At 42.0% G+C, this 20,465-nt stretch overlaps 1 protein-coding gene across 1 annotated transcript in view; it reads right to left on the reverse strand.

Moving 5' to 3' along the window:
• LOC124594457 (fibrillin-1-like) overlaps window positions 1-20,465 on the reverse strand; it is a 200,812-nt gene that overhangs the window by 15,430 nt on the left and 164,917 nt on the right. The window contains exons 17-21 of the mRNA XM_047132836.1: window positions 19,399-19,538; window positions 19,205-19,307; window positions 18,791-18,816; window positions 18,623-18,703; window positions 10,190-10,295 (exon numbers count right to left, since the gene is read on the reverse strand). Coding sequence (XP_046988792.1) covers window positions 10,190-10,295; window positions 18,623-18,703; window positions 18,791-18,816; window positions 19,205-19,307; window positions 19,399-19,538 — 456 coding nt within the window. The remainder of the gene's footprint in view (window positions 1-10,189; window positions 10,296-18,622; window positions 18,704-18,790; window positions 18,817-19,204; window positions 19,308-19,398; window positions 19,539-20,465) is intronic.

Below are 20,465 nucleotides of genomic sequence, written 5' to 3' on the forward strand. Positions count from 1 at the left end.
CAAACTAAATTGTAAATATCTGATGAAACAGCAGAGAAAATGCGCCTGACGATCCTTTGAAGAGACACCCCGTACACAACAAGCGACACCATCAAATGATTACAGCGATGACGGCTCTCGGCTACAGGCTGAAGGAAAGTGCGTTAACTGTACATAAGAACAAATCTGCTGTGAGCATCTGTACCAGACACAAGATGCAAGAGATCGAGTCTATTACACTAGGAGTATATCTTTTCCCTTGGCTTACACGTCGAATGTGAACTTCGACACCATATGTAAATCAAGCAGTTGCAAAATCGTGTTAAGAACAGTGGCAGTGAACCATCGCTAGCAAAGTCGGTTGTACAACTGGGGCGAGTGCCGGGAAGTCTCTCTAGACCTGTCGTGTGGCGGCGCCCGGTCTGCAATCACTGGTAGTGGCGACACGCGGGTCCGACGTATACTAACGGACCGCGGCCGATTTAAAGGCTACCACCTAGCAAGTGTGGTGTCTGGCGGTGACAAAAAAATGGTTCAAATGGCTCAGAGCACTACGGGACTCAACTGCTGAGGTCATTAGTCCCCTAGAACTTAGAACTAGTTAAACCTAACTAACCTACGGACATCACAAACATCCATTCCCGAGGCAGGATTCGAACCTGCGACCGTAGCGGTCTTGCGGTTCCAGACTGCAGCGCCTTTAACCGCACGGCCACTTCGGCCGGCGGCGGTGACACCACAGCATTACTTGTGTACAGTAACGAACCACTCCTACGTTTGCGGCACTAACATTTAAGCATAAAATTCGTTAGGGGCTCAGTTTTTTGAAGATGCCTTGTTATACTGCATCTACAAATTTTCTGCGGATGGTACACGTTTGGTTACTGGTTGCGCAAGAATCCGCCTCCACTTGCAAAGAAATGTATTAGAGGCAGCACCGAATGTTGAGTTATCCATCTCTGCATAGGACTGTTTAAAGAAGGTTACTTCCGTAATATCATTGAAGCTGACCAGAGATTTTATCTGGCACTGACATCAACCATTTCAAAGCTCCGATTCAATTATGCACAGTCAAGGATACTCTTAGAAGGGAAGGAAACGACAAGGTTCGCGATTCGCATGGAGCTCGTGCTTCAGTGAGTGCGGCTCTTGAAATAAAGTATACAAACACTGAAAGTGTACAAACATTATAATAATATGAAGTAAAAAAAATTAAACACACTTACATAAAACCGCGTTCATCTCGGACGCGCCGCGCCGCGCTGAACGGCGCAGAGCAGTGCTGGTTGCAGCACAGTGTTCGTAGGTACGCAGCAGTGTTCAAGTGAGCGTGCGCAAGCGCCATTAAAAATGGAAAACGAGGAACAGCGCGCAAACAGTGCCGCACACGGACGAACCATTTCCTTTGACGTACCCACGCTGCGAGGAACTCACCCGTTGTTGCGCTGAGTCGCGCGGTTTGTACCGTACATGACGCGCGGCGCGACTCTTTTGTCGGTTTTGCGCGATGCGGCGATGCCGCTGTTGACGCGACTTAATTCAAAAGGAGCTCACAGTTCTAAGTCACAACTGTGTAAGCTTCTTGTCGATCTGGCACTGCTACTACGCCACGCCGTGCCGAGCATGTAGCAGCACGGATCAAGGTGCGGCAGTCACATTTGCACCTAATAACGTGGTTCCTTTATGCTGGTATCCCGATAGCTACAATAATATCTAAGAAGCGTGAATAAGAATAAAACAACAGCGTGTTTAATAAAGGTAGAGAGAGGGCGGATAGGGGGGGGGGGGGAGGCGGGGTAGGAACGGTAAACAAATGCTTGCATCAAGTTGCATTGCCACAGTAATCTCAAATTCCATCATGACACTAACCATCGTTTCACGAAAGACTTTCCTATTGATTCTAGTTATGGAAAGCAAATTGTCTTCATTAAAGGAAGAATTTCAAGGTCGGAGCAGGGTTGCGACAATGTTTACCCGGAAAGCAGCTGGCTTCGTCTTAGCTTTAATAGTGCAAAATCAAAGTAATCTTAAAAAAAGCTTAATATTTGACAAGTTGTTTCTATTTTACACGCCAAAAATAAGAAACTTCAAAAACTGGTTGATCAAATGTCCCCATCTAGACATACAACAGAGGCGACTTTCTGCTGTTAGTGATGATACTGTGTCACTTGCAAAAAAATATGTGACTGGCAAGTAACGAATCTGGCTTTTGACGAGTGCAGATATCCAAGATAAACTGCACCTTGCCAGATTTTTAAGATATGGACTGACTGACTTGCAAGTGGTGGAGGAACACTCAGATTCCGTGACATTGACGTAAATCGAGGTTATGACATTAAAGAAGCCCTCGATGGTGTATTAGTTATATAATCAGTGCCTACTGTGAAGACTGCCAGTATTGCCACCGAGGTGCCACGTCGTTACAGGTAAAATCCAAGGCCTTGCCGCCCGGTGTGGCCGAGTGGTTATAGGCGCTTCAGTCTGGAAGCGGCCGAGCGCTTATAGGCGCTTCAGTCTTGAAACGCGCGACCTCTACGGTCGCAGGTTAGAATCCTGCCTCGGGCATGGGTGTGTGTGATGTCCTTAGGTTAGTTAGGTTTAAGTAGTTCTAAGTTCTAGGGGACTGATGACCTCAGATGTTAAGTCCCATAGTGCTCACAAGGGAACCTCCCCATCACACCCCCCTCAGATTTAGTTATAAGTTGCCACAGTGGATAGTCCTTGAAAAACTGAACACAGATCAATCTAGAAAACAGGAAGAAGTTGTGTGGAACTATTAAAAAAATAAGCAAAATGTACAAACTGAGTAGTCCAAGCTCAAGATAAGCAACGTCGACAGCCAGACCTCGAGGAGCGCCGTGGTCCCGTGGTTAGCGTGAGCAGCTGCGGGGCGAGAGGTCTCTAGTTCAAGTCTTCCTTCGAGCAAAAAGTTTAATTTTTTATTTTCAGACAATTATCAAAGTTCAGGCACTCACACATAATCAACTTCGCTCTCCAAAATTCCAGGCCATGTTCAGATTTGTTTGGACATATGCAGGATTTGAAGGTCTACACACGAAAATTTGAAAACGTTAAAAACATATGTTTTGACAGAGGACAGGGAAAAGTGTGCGACTGTGAGACTTTTGGATTCATGTGTTGCAGTTTATGTGACAAACTCTTATGTTTTCATCACTTTTTTGGGAGTAATTATCACATCCACAAGAAAACCTAAATCGCGCAAGGTAGAAGAATCTTTTTACCCATTCGCCAAGTGTACAAGTTAGGTGGGTCGACAACATATTCCTGTCATGTGACGCACATGCCGTCACCAGTGTCGTATAAAATATATCAGACGCGTTTTCCTGTGGAGGAATCGGTTGAGCTATGACCTTGCGGTCAAATGTTTTCGGTTCCCATAGGAGAGGCACGTCCTTTCGTCTACTAATCGCACGGTTTTGCGGTGCGGTCGCAAAACACAGACACTAAAATTATTACAGTGAACAGAGACGTCAATGAACGAATGGACAGATCATAACTTTGCCAAAATAAAGAAAAATTCTTTGCGCGAGGGGAGATTTGAACCAAGGACCCTTCGTTCCGCAGCTGCTCACGCTAACCACGGGACCACGGCGCTCCCAAGCCTACATTGTCCTTGTTGTTGTATATGTTTGCGTGGACTACTCAGTTTGTATATTTTGCTTATTTTTTTATAGTTCCACATAACTTCTTCCTGTTTTCTCGATTGATCTGTGTTCAGTTTTTCAAGGCCTATCCACTGTGCCGACTTATAACTAAATCTGAGGGGGGTGCGATGGGGAGGTTCCCTTGTCAGAGCCATTTGAACCAAGGCCTTATGACGGTTTTAAATGTTGACACTTCACACCCTGGACTCCTTACTATCTGTCCACTGTATTGGTCACAGATAATGTTTAGAATCTAAATAATTTCAGTACCCATATGTTATGCATGTGGTGCTAAAATTGTAAGTTACTTGCAGCCAAATGCCAAAACACACTGGTAGTTCAAATTGTTCATAGAAGAAATCAGTAATGATGGCCTTCTTAATGATGTGTCTTGGTATTGTTTAGTGAGATGGCTAACAATAGGTAGATTTTTCCGGTTAGTGGGTCCAATAAATAGATTTCTGCAAGAGAAAGGAAAATCCTTCCCCCAGCTTGATGAGCCATAGTGACTGATGTATATGGCAATTCTTAATGATTTTATTCAGTATTCAGTAACACTAAACAAATCATAACAAGAAAGAGACAAACGTGTTTCTGTTTTAGTGCAGTCAGTGTTTAGCTTTCATATCAAATTAAGAGACTTTCGGAAAAACCTTGAGACTAAAACATTTGCTCATTTCTTATCTATGAAGAAAATTATTGAAAGCCTTCCTTCAGCTCACGCGGTAAATACAAGATTATTTAAGTATAATCTCTACCCTTGCTGAAGAAATAAATGTCAGGTTTACTGATTTGAAGGCACTTAAATTTGAAGCCACTTAAAACTTCATTTTCATTCTTCGATAATCCTTTCCTTGTTTATGTTGCGAAAGATGACTGTTCTGCTTCACCACCAATAATTAAGGATTCAGCAGTCACGTTATAATAATGACAGCAGAGTTAGGGCGATCTTGGAAGACCTTAAGAAGTTTTAAATGGCACCAAAGGAGAACACTTTCATCTTCTCGGACTCTTACATCTACCCTCACTCTCTTTAAATGATTTCATTGAGGGAATAAAATCACGCGACAGCCCGTGAGCTAATATCCGCAGTGTCCACACGTATTGGATTAAACAAGATCGCTGACACTCTTATTAAGGAAGTGGTGACCTCTGGTACAGCAGACTATACACATGTCCCAGCGGAGGATATATTTACAGAATGTGATTCGGAATAAGTGGGACAATGAGTGGCAAGGTTCTCAGACGATTAAAGTAAATACTACATACAAATAACATCAGTGGTACCAACCAGACCTACTATGATCAAAGATGCACACGGAAATCTGCAGCTAAAAATATCGCGGTTGAAGTTTAGCCACTTAGATTTTGCACAGCACCTACACCGCATGATGTAGCACTATTCTCCATTTGTGACTGTCACGAAGTGGGAGACATAAATCACAAACTTTTTCGATGCATCAACCGGTAGAATCCAACTTAAAAGTTGCTAAGGAAGCAAGCACAGACTTACCACTGCATAAATAACTTAAATCCTTTACAGCGGAAGCGAAAAGAGATACACGGACTAACTTACTTAAATTAAATAATATGGTGTAATCTAAGTCGGTTGTTTCAAATTTTTTCTGTCTTTGTTTATTCTTCATCACCAATGGCGTCTGTGTCACGAACTTGGTTTCTTAACTCTACCAGATTTATGTAATTCCGATTGATTTATGGGGTAATCAGGGAATTCGGTGCCAAAGGCAAATTTGCGTACGTAATCAAAGATGCCTTAGCAGGCACAAACTCCCAGTTGAAGCTCATGTGAGAACTGTCCTGGCCCTTTCAAATCAATTCAGTTGTGACACATGTCTATCATTCAACAGCATTCTAGAAAAGATTGTGGGAATCGGGAAATCAGAACTTGTTAAATAAAGGAATAAGCCCGATCAGCGTAGGGGAAAAAATCGGTAGGAACTAAAGAGTCGCTCGCCGGAGTGGCCGTGCGGTTCTGGGCTCTACAGTCTGGAGCCGAGCGACCGCTACGGTCGCAGATTCGAATCCTGCCTCGGGCATGGATGTGTGTGATGTCCTTAGGTTAGTTAGGTTTAATTAGTTCTAAGTTCTAGACGACTGATGACCTCAGAAGTTAAGTCGCATAGTGCTCAGAGCCATTAGAGCCATTTGAACTAAAGAATCAAATGCCTGCGTTTGCCGATGACTTTGCGGTACTATTGGGAAGCCCAGAGAGAACGACCACCCGGATTAACCTCCTAGAAAGGATCGCCAGGAAATTCGTGATGAATGAGTGGTATAGAATGAAATTGCTTGGAACAGTGGTGGATACGATCACGAGGGTAAAGGAAATACAATTAACTCCGAGAGACCACACACGAGAAAATGGACAAGAAAAGCCGGAGATAGATGATCGAATCTTAACAATTGTAAGAGCATATGGGCTGATTAAAGTCTTTCACAACAAAAAATGCATGTACTGGAATGCCAAATTAAGGCACTATAGTGCTGTTGTAAAAACAGAATGCCTGTACGCCAGTGAATGTCTGTCGATGAACTACAAACTAGGAGTTGGAGATCCTGGAAGAGAGAATCCAGCGAAGTCCTGGCTGCAGTCCAGAATGAGACCAGCAAGACAGAGGACCGCAGTGATTGTAAGGAAAAGAGGTTGATAGGTCTTGGACGTCTGTACAGAATGGCCAAAAATAGACTATCCAAATAAATATTTGATTACTTCTCCAAGAAAAATACCTCTACAAAGTTCATTAAAGGAGATCGGAAAGACTTTGAGACGTCCTACATCCCTGAAGCCCTCATTTTAGAACGGGGCGTGCTTAAAAACAGAAAACAGCCGAGTTAGAAAACTGCTGCGGAAGCAAAGGGAACTTCACAGCAAACATAAACATAGCCAAAGCCTTGCAGACAAACAAAAATTACGCGGAGTGAAATGTAGTGTGAGGAGGGCTATGCGAGAGGCATTCAATGAATTCGAAAGTAAAGTTCTATGTACTGACTTCGTAGAAAATCGTAAGAAATTTTGGTCTTATGTCAAAGCGGTAGGTAGATCAAAGCAAAATCTCCGGACACTCTGTGACCAAAATGGTACTGAAACAGAGGATGACAGACTAAAGGCCGAAATACTAAATGTCTTTTTCCAAAGCTGTTTCACAGAGGAAGACTGTACTGTAGTTCCTTCTCTAGATTGTCGCACAGATGACAAAATGGTAGATATCGAAATAGACGACAGAGGGATAGCGAAACAATTAAAATCGCTCAAAAGATGAAAGGCCGCTGGATCTGATGGGATACCAGTTCGATTTTACACAGAGTACGCGAAGAAACTTGCCCCCCTTCTTGCAGCGGTGTACTTTAGGTCTCTAGAAGAGCATAGCGTCCCAAAGGATTGGAAAAGGGCACAGGTCGTCCCCGTTTTCAAGAAGGGACGTCGAAGAGATGTGCTGAACTATGTCTCTAACTTCGATCAGTTGTAGAATTTTGGAACACTTATTATGTTCGAGTATAATGACTTTTCTGGAGACTAGAAATCTACTCTGTAGGAATCAGCATGGGTTTCGAAAAAGACGGTCGTGTGAAACCCAGCTCGCGCTATTCGTCCACGAGACTCAGAGGACCACAGACACGGGTTCACAGGTAGATGCCGTGTTTCTTGACTTCCGCAAGGCGTCCGATACAGTTCCCCACAGTCGTTTAATGGACAAAGTAAGAGCATATGGACTATCATACCAATTGTGTGATTGGATTGAAGAGTTCCTAGATAACAGAACGCAGCATGTTATTCTCAATGGAGAGAAGTCTTCCGAAGTAAGAATGACTTCAGGTTTGCCGCAGGGGACTGTCATAGGACCGTTGCTATTCACAATTTACATAAATGACCTTGTGGATGACATCGGGAGTTCACTGAGTCTTTTTTGCAGATGATGCTGTGGTGTATCGAGAGGTTGTAACAATGGAAAATTGTACTGAAATGCAGGAGGATCTGCAGTGAATTGACGCATTGTGCAGGGAATGACAATTGAATCTCAATGTAGACAAGTGTAATATGCTACGAATATATAGAAAGATAGATCCCTTATCATTTAGCTACAAAATAGCATGTCAGCAACTGGAAGTAGTTAATTCCATAAATTATCTGGCAGTACGCATTAGGAGTGATTTAAAATGGAATGATCATATAAAGTTGATCGTCGGTAAAGCAGATGCCAGACTGAGGTTCATTGGAAGAATCCTAAGGAAATGCAATCCGAAAACAAAGGAAGTAGGTTACATTACGCTTGTTCGCCCACTGCTTGAATACTGCTCATCAGTGTGGGATCCGTACCATATAGGGTTGATAGAAGAGATAGAGAAGATCCAACGGAGAGCAGCGCGCTTCGTTACAAGATCATTTAGTAATCGCGAAAGCGGTACGGAGATGATAAATAAACTCCAGTGGAAGACTCTGCAGGAGAGACGCTCAGTAGCTCGGTACGGGCTTTTGTTAAAGTTTCGAGAACATACCTTCACCGAGGAGTCAAGCAGTATATTGCTCCCTCCTACGTATATCTCGCGAAGAGACCATGAGGATAAAATCAGAGAGATTAGAGCCCACACAGAAGCATACCGACAACCCTTCTTTCCATGAACAATACGAGACTGGAATAGAAGGGAGAACCGATAGAGGTACTCAAGGTACCTTCCGCCACACACTGTCTGGTGGCTTTCGGAGTATGGATGTAGATGTAGATGTAGAAGATTTTAGGGGTGTCAGATCTAAAAAAGAACCACAAATAAAGGAAGTATTAAAGCAAATACACAGCATAGTAAGAAGGAGTACTAGAAACAGAGAAAACTCTGAATAGAGAGAACAAAATGTTGTAGCGTGATTTTGAGTGGTCCATTCCACCAATGAAAACAGAAAAAAAGCTGTAAGTCCTTTGTTACTAGAATATGAGCATTGTCCTTGAACCGACTATAAAATACACTGCCTGACAAAAAAGTGACATCTAGAAAGGACTCAGGAAACGAAATGAAGCTTCATGGACTGAGAGCCTATATGATGTTCTATCAATGATTACAAAATCAAGTCGAATGTACAAAGAACTTGACACTACGATTCCACTTACCAGTGTGACGATGAACTTCGCCTTGGCTGGATGCATGGACTGCTTCGACTGGGTGAGTGTCGGCAAGTCTTTGTTTCCTTGCCCTTCGTAAGCTGGCCCACAACTGTTGTATGTGGCTCGTGATATCCACGATACTGGGACTGGGACAGAGTTGACTTAAGAGCTGGTCCCACGCAGGTTCTACCGGGGAGAGAGCTTCACAACCGCGTGATTACCTCAACATCACTCAGACAGTTCATACAGACATGAGCCGTGTGTGGACGAGCACTGACCTGTTGAAAAATGGCACTACGACTCTGTCGCATGAGAGGTAACACGTGGGGATGCAGGATGTCAGTGATGTACCATTGTATAATCAGAGTTCTCTCAATCACTACCAGCCATGACCTGGTCATATACGATGGCTCCCCAAATCGTGACGCCAGGAGTAACACCGCTGTGCCTGACCAAAACAATGGAACTCCCTAGACCGCCACCATACCCGCCGATGATGACCGTTGGGATAGCGCAGAACTCCAATTCATAACAAAACCCAGTAAGACATCATTTATTAGCAGTCCATGCTTCCCTGTCACGGCACCACTCCGAACGCAGCCGTTCATGTTGTGAAGTCAACCGCAGCCCATGCAAGGTATGGCAGTTTCCTAGACCGGCTGTTGTTAGTCTCCATCCAATGGTCCGCTACAGCATATAATTTTGCAAGGAGTCCATTACTTGTTCTCTGGTGGGAGACTCAGCTGTGACTGGATTACGATGTGCTTGGTGCACAATATCCGATATTCTATTGTGGTTGTTAGTCGGAACTTTGACGAGGAGTATGCCTGCCCTCATTTTCCAGTGGAGTATAGCATAGGGCCATTGTCATATCCGATTACCTTACAAATCTGGATACCGGACGACTGGACCAACCAGCCAAATTAACCCACACTGAGGCCTCTTTCCAAGTCTGTCAGGCGCTGGTAACACTATCTGTGTCATCGTACCGTTCGTGGAGATCACTCGACATCTGACGCTCTTCGCACCCCTTATACAGCAACAGGATTGGTAACGACGCTAAACACGAACAAGGCTGTGCATTCTGGTAATCCGGCCTACCTGTCACAGAGGATTGCAGAATTGCAACTCTAATCATTTACATACTCACCGATGGCGTCTAGGTGTCTGAAGTTATACTAACATATCTTATCTTCAAAGTGCTTCACTCTTACTGTCAGACAATGTACGAGTATTTAATGGGGGACTGGTGACCTTAGCTGTTTAGCCCCCCTTAAACATCCCAACAACCACCACCGAGTATTTAGTCGTTCATCACCAGCCGCCTTAGCTTAAAGACGAGCAAACTACTGCTACTCATTAAAAACTTTTGTAGAACAAATATTTTCCAGGTAAACGCCAAACAAGAGCCCTGGCGGGCAGCGCACGTACCTGTATCGTCAGAGCGGGTAGCGACGGCGGGCACCCTCGTGTGCACGGTGAACGTGCTGGCCACGACACGTGTGCGGCGCAGGAAGCAGCCGGCAGGCACCTGCCACTGTCAACAACACGAGTCACACCATCAGACAACAGACAGCTACAATGTGCAATCACTAGAACTAAATTACAAACTATTTCACTCCAGTCTCATTTCCTTTTCAGTATGAAACAATGTACCGATTTCGCGCAAGGTACGGTGGTCGATACACCGTGAACAATTCTCGTCCAAAGCGGTGAGCGAGTTCATTCGTTTGGTCGGAAGGGGAGCCGACAGTGTTTTGCCACCTTTCGGCCTGTCGGCGAGGATAAAATCGCGGCGCACGCCCATGAAATCTTTCTCAAACTATTTTACAGAAACTATTCGGTAAAAAAATCATTTTTGCGGAACTTACAGTTTTATTTGTCAGGTTCATGATGATGTGCCCATAATTTCGTTAATGGTCAGAGCTATTGCCATATTTACATGGAAGTAAGACACTGCCCGAAATTAGAAAAGGTTTGCAATGAACAATATGGAGCTATGATCTAGCGTTATGTTGCTGCGTATGAAATTTACCTAATATATCGAATTTTATCTTAGACGTGGGTGGAGGTCTCTATCTGTCACCAGTCTGGAGAAAATTGATCTGATGTAACAGACTCATTCGACATCCCGCCGCGCCAGCAATAAAATCAGAGTGGAATATCCACAACATTCCTCATATTTGATGAAAGGTTTGAGGTATCGAAATGAGATTTTGGAAAATGATACCACGCAAAGAGTAGAGTATTAGCCATGTTGTTATTAGGCAAAACTTCATTAGCTATCGTGTTATTCGACTAACTACAGATTTTTCCGATAAAAGAATGTTATTTTTTGGGCTATCGATAGCTGGTGAAATGATAAATGCTATGAGTTTTCGAACAACATAAGTGATGACGTTAGACATTTAAATCAGCCACTGCTTCAGATTATGTTCGCAACTGCTTCTGCAAAACATGTTAGTCAGGTGCCACTGTGTAATCTCCGCTGTGTTTTAGCAAAAGAAGGAAATGTTAAGATGGGGACAAGAGAAATGAGTAGATTTTAATCAAAATTCGCCACTTGTGACGCTTCTCTAAAAATTACACATGATTTGAAGGCAAGCGAAAATAAATCGCTGCATTTTCAACAGATCTCTTTTTAGATACTAACTAAAGCACAGGTGGCAGATCGTTTTGAATGGTCACCACACAAGTGCGGGCGTGGAGGGGCTCCATTTAATAGTTACGAAGAATGTGAGCATAGGCTTCAGCTTAGAATGGCACTTCCCCTGCAGTGCTCGGCATTTCCCCTACAGCGTCAGCCCGAATCCCCACCATTACTCCTCTCCTCACATGCCCTGCCGACTGCGCCTCTTAAGGTCACGATATTCTGCGTTTACTCTAATGTCGGCCTGCCTTCTTAGTAATAGCAAACGTCATACTATCTGTGGGCATGTGGTGATGTTCTGTATGTTCTCCCTACATATTTGCAAGATATTTATATTGATAAGCGTTGTGTATCTATTGTACATATCTGAAAGTTCCTTATGAGAATAGCTGTACCCAAAAACACACATGGCTTTGCTACATAATTTACCTCAACTTTTGTTGGTCGTAATCTTTGTACACCACGGAATGTAACAGCCTGTTACAAGGTCTCTCTAAAGTGTCTTGAGCATTATTTGATCTAAAACAGAATTTTTTATTTACTTTTAAAAGATTTACTGCAGAGTCTCAGGTAGAACCCCGAAATTGTAACAAGAGATTCGTGATGCCATGGTTACAAGGAAATCAAATGGTTATTACTAGAGACCGGAATATGCATCATAAAAATCTTAAAATATGCATGCAACTGCTCATGAATGAAATGTGTCGAAATATACAAGATCAAATAATGAAAAAACATGGTAGTTATTCCATGCATTATACCTCAAAGTCGAAACTGTGCATATCAGTTACGAGGAAGAGCGCTGGCCACGGGAAAAATAGGTACGTTGAGAACGCTGATATCGTTTTCTGAGTACTCTCTGCTAAAGGTTAGGAAGGGAGCCTCTTGGGATTATTATCTAAAATTTTGCAAAATGGCGATGCATACCAAATTTAAGAATTGTTTCTTCTTTTCCACTGTTGTCGGTAACAAGCAGATGCGGTGCGAGTGAGTCGCAGAGAAACAATAGCTATGTGCGAGACCAGCTCTAAGATATTTCGCACGCTCAAAACCTCCATAATATTTTATTTGAAAAACATCATACAATCATGAATTTTTTTGAACAGCATTAACTTTTAGTTAATACTATTGGAACAAAGCTTAATTTACAATTTATTTTACATTTTTCTGATATTGTAAATGTAAACGGCGAAGTTTTGTTTCATATGTTCGGTAGTAAGATTGTGTCTTCGTTCACTCAAAACATTTTTATAAGCAGAAAGGGACCGTTCTACACCAACTGAGGTGACTGGGCAGTATTTGAATTTGGGAGCTATGTCGGCACTTACTGTTTCTGGTAAAAATTCTCCTGCCCCATTAATAGAAGTATCAATTTGGCACAAGAGTTCAAAGCCTGGGTTATTGTTTAATATGTTTTTAAAATTTTCTTTAAGTTTTCTTAAGAATACCTCCTGCGAGGGATGAGGAGTTCACTAGAATAATTTTATTCGCTAACGGAATCGATTCACTGAACGCAAAACCTTGAGTTTCAAGCTTTTTAATACTTGCAGGTATATGCGAATAATGAGTACTAATCACAGCAATGTCGTTTTCAATACCGGAATCATTAAAAGGTTCCTTATACTGGCAAACCGCCAAAGTATCTGCACTATCGAAGTTGTTTATTAATCCTCTATTGGTCTCGTAATGTTAACTGTAAAACAACTCAGTTTCGACCCACGTACCCTAACGAATTATCACTGGTTCGGGAGGTAAAGGCACATTTGATAGTTTCTCTCTGTAAGTCTTGATGCGGGTAGGAGCCTTTGGAAACACTTCCTTTGTGGATGAAATCAGTTTATTTGCAATCTCAATCGTGGAAGATACTTATTCAGCAAGACGACGTACTCCATGAGTAAAGCACGTCCTTGAATCAAATTGGGATAAAATACTCGGAAGGCTTTTCCTGCCTTGATCTTATAGGGAGCAGCATCTGAAATAAACACAAACACCGTTTCAAATGCAGAAGATTCTGGAAATATTTTTCTAATACCCTCATTCACAAATCTGGCGATCGTGGAATGATTTATTTTTTCAAGTTCTTTTCAGGCCGCTAAATAGGAAGAAGAAGGCTCTTCTTTTAAAGCACCAGCAAGTACATTTCCAATGTGACGGCCACAAGTGTCTGCCGTTTCGTCAACTGAAATCCAGGTAATGCTATCCTTGAGTTCATTGCGTATTTCTACCAGAACATTTACGTAAATTGATATATCTGATGCTTGCAATGAATCCTTCACATAGATCCACGTTAAACGACATTTTTGGTTACTTTTTAACAAATCCCTGATACTGCAACTTGCTGTCAGAAGTTGTTGTTCTGGCCATTTCTTCTGCATTCCTGCGACTTGTCTTGACACGCTGGTCTATTTGAAACTTTCTTCTGTACGACACGTTTTTCACTCAAATTCGTCAATATAAAGCAATTCCGTCATACGTAAATGTTCTAGGATGGTCAGCTATCCACGAAACGACATTTCTTTCTTCAGGCGGAGAGGATTAACCGTGGGCGCGGGCGCAGGAGAATTGACTCTGTCTTCCTGTTCCTGTTCTGTAATGATTTCGCTAGGCAGTGGCCTCTCGGTTAGTGATTGCATGCAGTTCTAGGTCGCAGTCAATCCGTCAGACATCAAAACTAGGTCGAGCTAGAGGCCGCCCGTATAATTTTTCAAAATATTGCAAATGTAGAGCGGAAATATGCATCGCTACTAGTTTTTAGTTAAAATATGCAATAACCGGTTAAAGGGAGACAAATATGCTAATGCTCATCCAACATGCAAATGCATATAATCCGGTCTCATGGAAACAAATTCAGGCTCACAGTGGCGACATAACGTCACGTAGGACGCAGGCCACCATATCGAAAATAAATGGTAGTACTGCATAAAAGCTAGACTGTTCGCTAAGCAGAAAGTCGTTCTTCAAAAATCGAGTAACTTGATTGCTCGTAATATGGTGCGTTTCAGAATACGCCACCTCAAGATATCTCTTAAAAATTATTGAAAGTTCATCGAAATTACAAAGCAGTCTCAGAATAGTGAAATACGGGACCCACTGCTCAACTGTGGACACAAGGTACTTCAGGCAGAAACATACCTAGAAGCAACATGCAGCCCGGTAACATTCATACGCAGATAGTCATAAAATCTTAGGAAACTTAGACGTGGACGTTCACGCAAGATAGCACCATACTTCGTCGTAATTGACAACATAGTCCAAAAACTTAATCCGTAACAATACAATAGCGAAATTTACATTATAAAATTTTAAAAGAAAGGAAGATTGCAAAATATTATCAGTTTAAACCAAGTGCAGTCAAGAATAAAGCCACGTGGCTGCCGCCAGGTTTCAGAGTAAAGGCAAGTGTGATGTCAGTTGTACAGCTGTGAGTTGCTCTTGTATTTCATTCTGATTCTGTTTTTTTAATTTACGTATACAGTAAAACTTTCTCAAAACGGAATGGCATGGGACTAAAATAATTTTCCAAATTGGACAAATTTACGGATTATACACAACACACTAGGCTACATAAAATTTGTCAAATATCACGCGCGAAAATATAATTTTGTAATTATGGAAATAATTACTCACTTTTACTGCTGCACTGTTAACGTTCACTTACTGAGTAGTGCAGTAGAGCACCAGGCTATTATTCCAATTGTGTCCGCTCCGGTACTGAGTGGTCAGCGTGACAGACTGTCAATCCTAAGGGCCCGGGTTCGATTCCCGGCTGGGTCGGAAATCTTCTCCGCTCAGGGACTGGGTGTTGTGTTGTCCTAATCATCATCATTTCATCCCCATCGACGCGCAGGTCGCCGAAGTGGCGTCAAATCGAAAGACCTGCACCAGGCGAACGGTCTACCCGACGGGAGACCCTAGCCACACGACATTTCCATTTCCATACTCCAATTGTTACGTAATATGGCATGTCTCTATTTTTACTGTAACTTTAAATTCGTGTATTGTTGTACATACCGGGTGATCAAAAAGTCAGAATAAATTTGAAAAATTAATAAATCACGGAATAATGTAGATAGAGAGGTACAAATTTACACACATTCTTGAAATGACATGGGGTTTTATCAGAACCAAAAAATAACAAAAGTTCAAAAAATGTCCGGCAGATGGCGCTTCATCTTATCAGAATAGCAATAATTGGCACCAGAAAGTAAGACAAAAGAAAGATGATGTTCTTTACAGGAAATGCTCAATATATCCACCATCATTCCTCAACAATAGCTGTAGTCGAGGAATAATGTTGTGAACAGCACTGTAAAGCATGTCCGGAGTTATGGTGAAGCATTGGGGTCGGATGTTGTCTTTCAGCATCCCTAGAGATGTCGGTCGATCACAATACACTTGCTACTTCAGGTAAACCCAAAGCCAATAATCGCACGGACTGAGGTCTGGGGACCTGGGAGGCCAAGCATGACGAAAGTGGCTGCTGAGCACACGATCATCACCAAACGACACGCGCAAGAGATCTTTCACGCGTCTAGCAATAGTTTTTTTTTGTTCTAGTAAAACCCCATGTCATTCCAAGCATGTGTCTCAATTTTTACCTCTCTATCTACATTATTCCGTGCTTTATTAAGTTTTCAAATTTATACTGACTTTTTGATCACCCGGTATATTACTCCTGTATTCCTTTGCTTTACATTTCACTTGTTTCGCCACATATCAGAGAGGGAAACCTGTCTACATTTGGTAGAATTTGTGTATTTTGCAAATCGCAAGCAGGAGCTTCTTCGATAGCTTATTAATTTTTCTAGGGACATCATTTTCTTCTTGTGTTTCCTCCTCACCGTCCCCTCTGTTTCAGATTTATGTTAGACCTGTTGCCAAAGTAAAAGTGGATGAACTGGCAAAAAGTCATCACTTATAATGAAGTCACATGGACTATAGGAAACGTTTTTACATTTTAATTATTTCAGCAACAGCTGCTGCCATTTCTTGAGTTTCAACGAGTACGGAAGAGTCTTGTTCATCACCTTCAAAACCCGATCTGATGAAGCTCTTGGTGACAGTTTCGGGACTTATTTCCCTTACTGGTAAGCCAATCCAATTTACCGCAACCGGGACAGGCCATCAACTGTGCAGGAGGAGATGCACTTCTGGCTTCTTCAACGCAAAGTATTCGAGCCTGCATCAATAATCGGCTATAATGCGACTAGAATTAGAAAAACCGCTTATCCATGGGTTTTATGAGGCTGATTGAACCTGGCGGGAACCAAGCTAATTTCGCATTTGATAACTTGTTTTTCCGGTGGCAGGTTGCATTATTTAGGAAAAGTTCCCTTTTCTTATTTTGACATTGAAAGGGACTACCCACTCTTCCAAAAGATCACTCATCATTCAGGCCCTTCTATTGCCTCGCCATGTGATTGGAATATTAGTGAAAAAACGGGTTTTTCTCGCCCTGTCAATCACCAATGGCTTCTCCGTTTCACCTAGCATGTCTCGACATAGCAGAACAGTGAGTCTTTCCTTGCACACTTTCCCGCCGATGCACATTCACCTTAAATTGCTAGACATTTTGAAGACAATGTGCCACGGAACAGTCCCGTTTTATCGACAATAAACACGTCTTTCCGATCGTGATTCGCAATTAGGTCATGCAGTATTGCCTTCCATTCTGTTGCTACGATTTCCTGCACATCCTTTGCTTCGCCATACACTTCATTCCATGAGAGTTCGTGCCTAGCTATGAAACTGTCCCGCCATCCAATGGATGCCTTAAACTCCGTATTGCGAAGCTCTTAAGCGTATCTGGGAACTTTCATATGCAACATGGGTCAAGACAAAGGTAACTTTTTGGACCGCGAACATACGAACCCTTCCCACACTATCTCGTTGACTTATTCATTTCCAGTTCTCTTGGTCTTTCTTTTCATTTGCCCGTTCCGTTTCATTCACTAATCTTATCCCTGTTGAAATTTTATTAATTTGTGTTTTACCGCATTTGGTACCGTAACATTATTTCGCGCACATAGAGTCCGTCTTTCTTACTCGCCTCGGTTACCTTAATGTTATGTGTTACCCTACCGACACATACTTTATGTTCGACTTCATTTTGTCACTTAAAGTGCTACAAGTCAACTGAGACTGGCAGAAAATAATGCAGAAAGTGCATGTCTTTGGAATGCTTGACCTTGCCTGGAGAAACATTGTTTAACGGAACAACAATGACCTCCTTCACATAACAGCATTGTCGAGGCTGTACAATCTTCGTTACCTTGTATAGAAATGAATAACTCAGCTATACTGTGTTAGTTTTTTCCATATTATGCAATGAATTATTAATTTTAAAATTTTCGCATATTTGTATCGTTTGGCCAAATTGCGAAGTTCTACACGTTCCACTTTGATTAAATTTTGCTGTATATGTACCATTTTTACACATATCTGAGGATGGATAAGTCGGAAACACGTCATATTAGAAGAAATTAGGTCATTCTATTATTGAAGCATCACATTTTGTTTAGCGACCAGTCCAACCTTTACGCATTACTTCTGTTCAAATTCGGTCTCCATTGCAGACTTTCCTGGTTAACTGAACACGCAATGGTCGCAGAAACCGACCTAGTACATAACACATATCTGGCTCCTACAGGGGTATCAGTGGATATCAGAAGATGTTTTTTGTCACAGAAAACATACTGAAACACGTCTGAAATACAGCACGATTGCTCCATTATCTTTGCAAGTTATTTACTCTTTTTTAACTTATTTTTTTATTTATTTTAGTATAGTGCATACAGCAACGCTTGAGGTTCTCGAGGAATTTAACATGCTAGGCACGTACGAGCCATACATCGCAATTCACGGCCAGACCGTACATCAAGAGGCTCTACCGACGACGTTAACTGAGATTTAGCCGTGATTGTGCCCTTGGGTTTACAGAATTCATCACGCCGGTCTAACAAGATGCTGCCAGATACAGGCCGGGAGTGGTGGGCGAAATGCCAGGATAATTCTCCTTACACCCATTCTGCGTCTCCGTAACAAAAGGAGTCTAAATGATAGTCACACAAACCTGCCTCATTTCCGTGTTTATGTATCTTTCTTTACTTCGTTTATTAATTCATTAAATGTTTCTACTTACGAACACCAGGTTAGTAACATACATAGGAATAATAAAATATGGAAAAGAACTCGTACTTTTACAGAGTACTTACGGGATAATGAATTGTATATATTTTCTTAGTTGTCGTCTTCCCGGGACATATCACCGTCTTTTTGTACGGTGGACGTAATCTCTGAAGAAAATAGAAAATTCTCTCAGTGACTCTTAGAAAAATATCCATGCAATAAATACATAACAGCAAAAATCTTTAATAACTTACGTGAGTTGGTTTATTGATCTCGTCACCTGGAAATGAGGGAGAATCAATTGAGAATATGGTTTTAAAAAAGGTTAATGTAGGAGCACATTTTGACCTTATAATTTAAAAGCAAATGAATCAAAAGGAAAAAAAGGATATTAGAAGAATTATAGAATTACTATCCGTTTGTAGGAACACTATAATTCTACACGTACATTTTCTATCACATATTACAGAGATGCTACATCGTATGCCTCTTGTTGATGTCGAGGCCTGTCTTTGCTGTTGAAACGGACAATCATTCTGAGTACTAAGTAAGTTTCTGTTGCGCGTCCCATATTCTTTAATCAACTTACTTTTCCTCAGATCTCTCTCGAACAGTAAAGACAGACAAGAACTATTGGTAAAAGCGCTCTGAACATTGAGCGTACGTACCTTTCACATGTATGGAGAAGTGACACTTGGCTTTGTTTCCAGCAGCATCCGTTGCCACGTAATTAATTTGATGTAAGCCCTTTGAGAACTTCTCTCCTGAACTCTGAAAATTCATCGATTAAAATGAGTCAGTCATTTCTGTGCTTCTTTCATAAATATGGATAACAGTAGATGAGAAAGCCCACGAAACTTACCTTAGATCTATATATGTTTTCAATTCCGACGTTGTCTTCAAATTCCGGTTCTACCCATGAAACAGCCCTGTATAGCTCTCCAGGCCGCAGAAATACATCGAAAGACTGGGGACAGGTCCTCACTACTGGGCTCTCCAAGTCTGCAACAGTGCATCAGCGCTAATTAGAAATTTTCTGCAGTCGGTGGTCTTTCAGATACTAGCAGTGAGGTGATCCTCTGTGATTTCTGAGAAAGTCTTGCAAGGGCGGTTAGTAGAAAGTGAAATGAAACTTCAGAACTTCATTCCTATCACTACGTATCCTTTTGTACTGGATGCTTGTCTCAAAAATCACACAAATCTTAATGAACCTGTCTTCTGTCATGATTCGGGGTATATTTGTATGCTACCGACCCTGTCAGCAGACAGAACCACTTTAGGGGAAATCTTCCGCTGTGCGACCACGTCTAAATATGCTTATATAGCAACTAAAATGGTCTTATGGGGTCTGTTAGTCTCGCTCAGCGAGATAGCGCAGAGTTAAGACGCTGGACTTTCGGAGGATGTCGGTTAAAAACCCCGTCATCCAGCCTCAAGTTTTGCTTGTGATTTTCCTAAATCTCTTATGGTGGTTGGTTGGATGATTCCTCTGAAATGTCACGGCCAACTTGGTTCCTCATGCTTCCATCTCGATCTTCTGCTTCGCCTCTGTAGACCTCGTCATCAAAACGACGTGGAAACCTAATCTTCCTTCCTTGCGTTTTGCATAGCTTCTAAGAATATTTCGTCATTCTGCATTTTCGTTATCATATATCTCAAAATATGATGTGATTCGGATCACAAAACTGTTCCAATAAATTCAAATACCAACCGTTGTTTATAACCAGTATTACCTGCTGTTTCTGAGATGCACACCAGACTTATCACCTTCGCGTGTGTATGTGTGAGTGTGTGCTCATCATTCGTTGTTACTTACCGGTTCTCAGTGGCTCCGGAGTAAAATTCTTGAAGGTGGCGTTGTTCGATAGTGTTCAGAGACGTTATTAACCTGTTCCGGATAGTTCTTTTGCACTTACTGCTCACCCTCTC

Source organism: Schistocerca americana, chromosome 1 (assembly GCF_021461395.2).
Source record: "Schistocerca americana isolate TAMUIC-IGC-003095 chromosome 1, iqSchAmer2.1, whole genome shotgun sequence".
NCBI classification, from domain to species: Eukaryota; Metazoa; Arthropoda; class Insecta; order Orthoptera; family Acrididae; genus Schistocerca; species Schistocerca americana.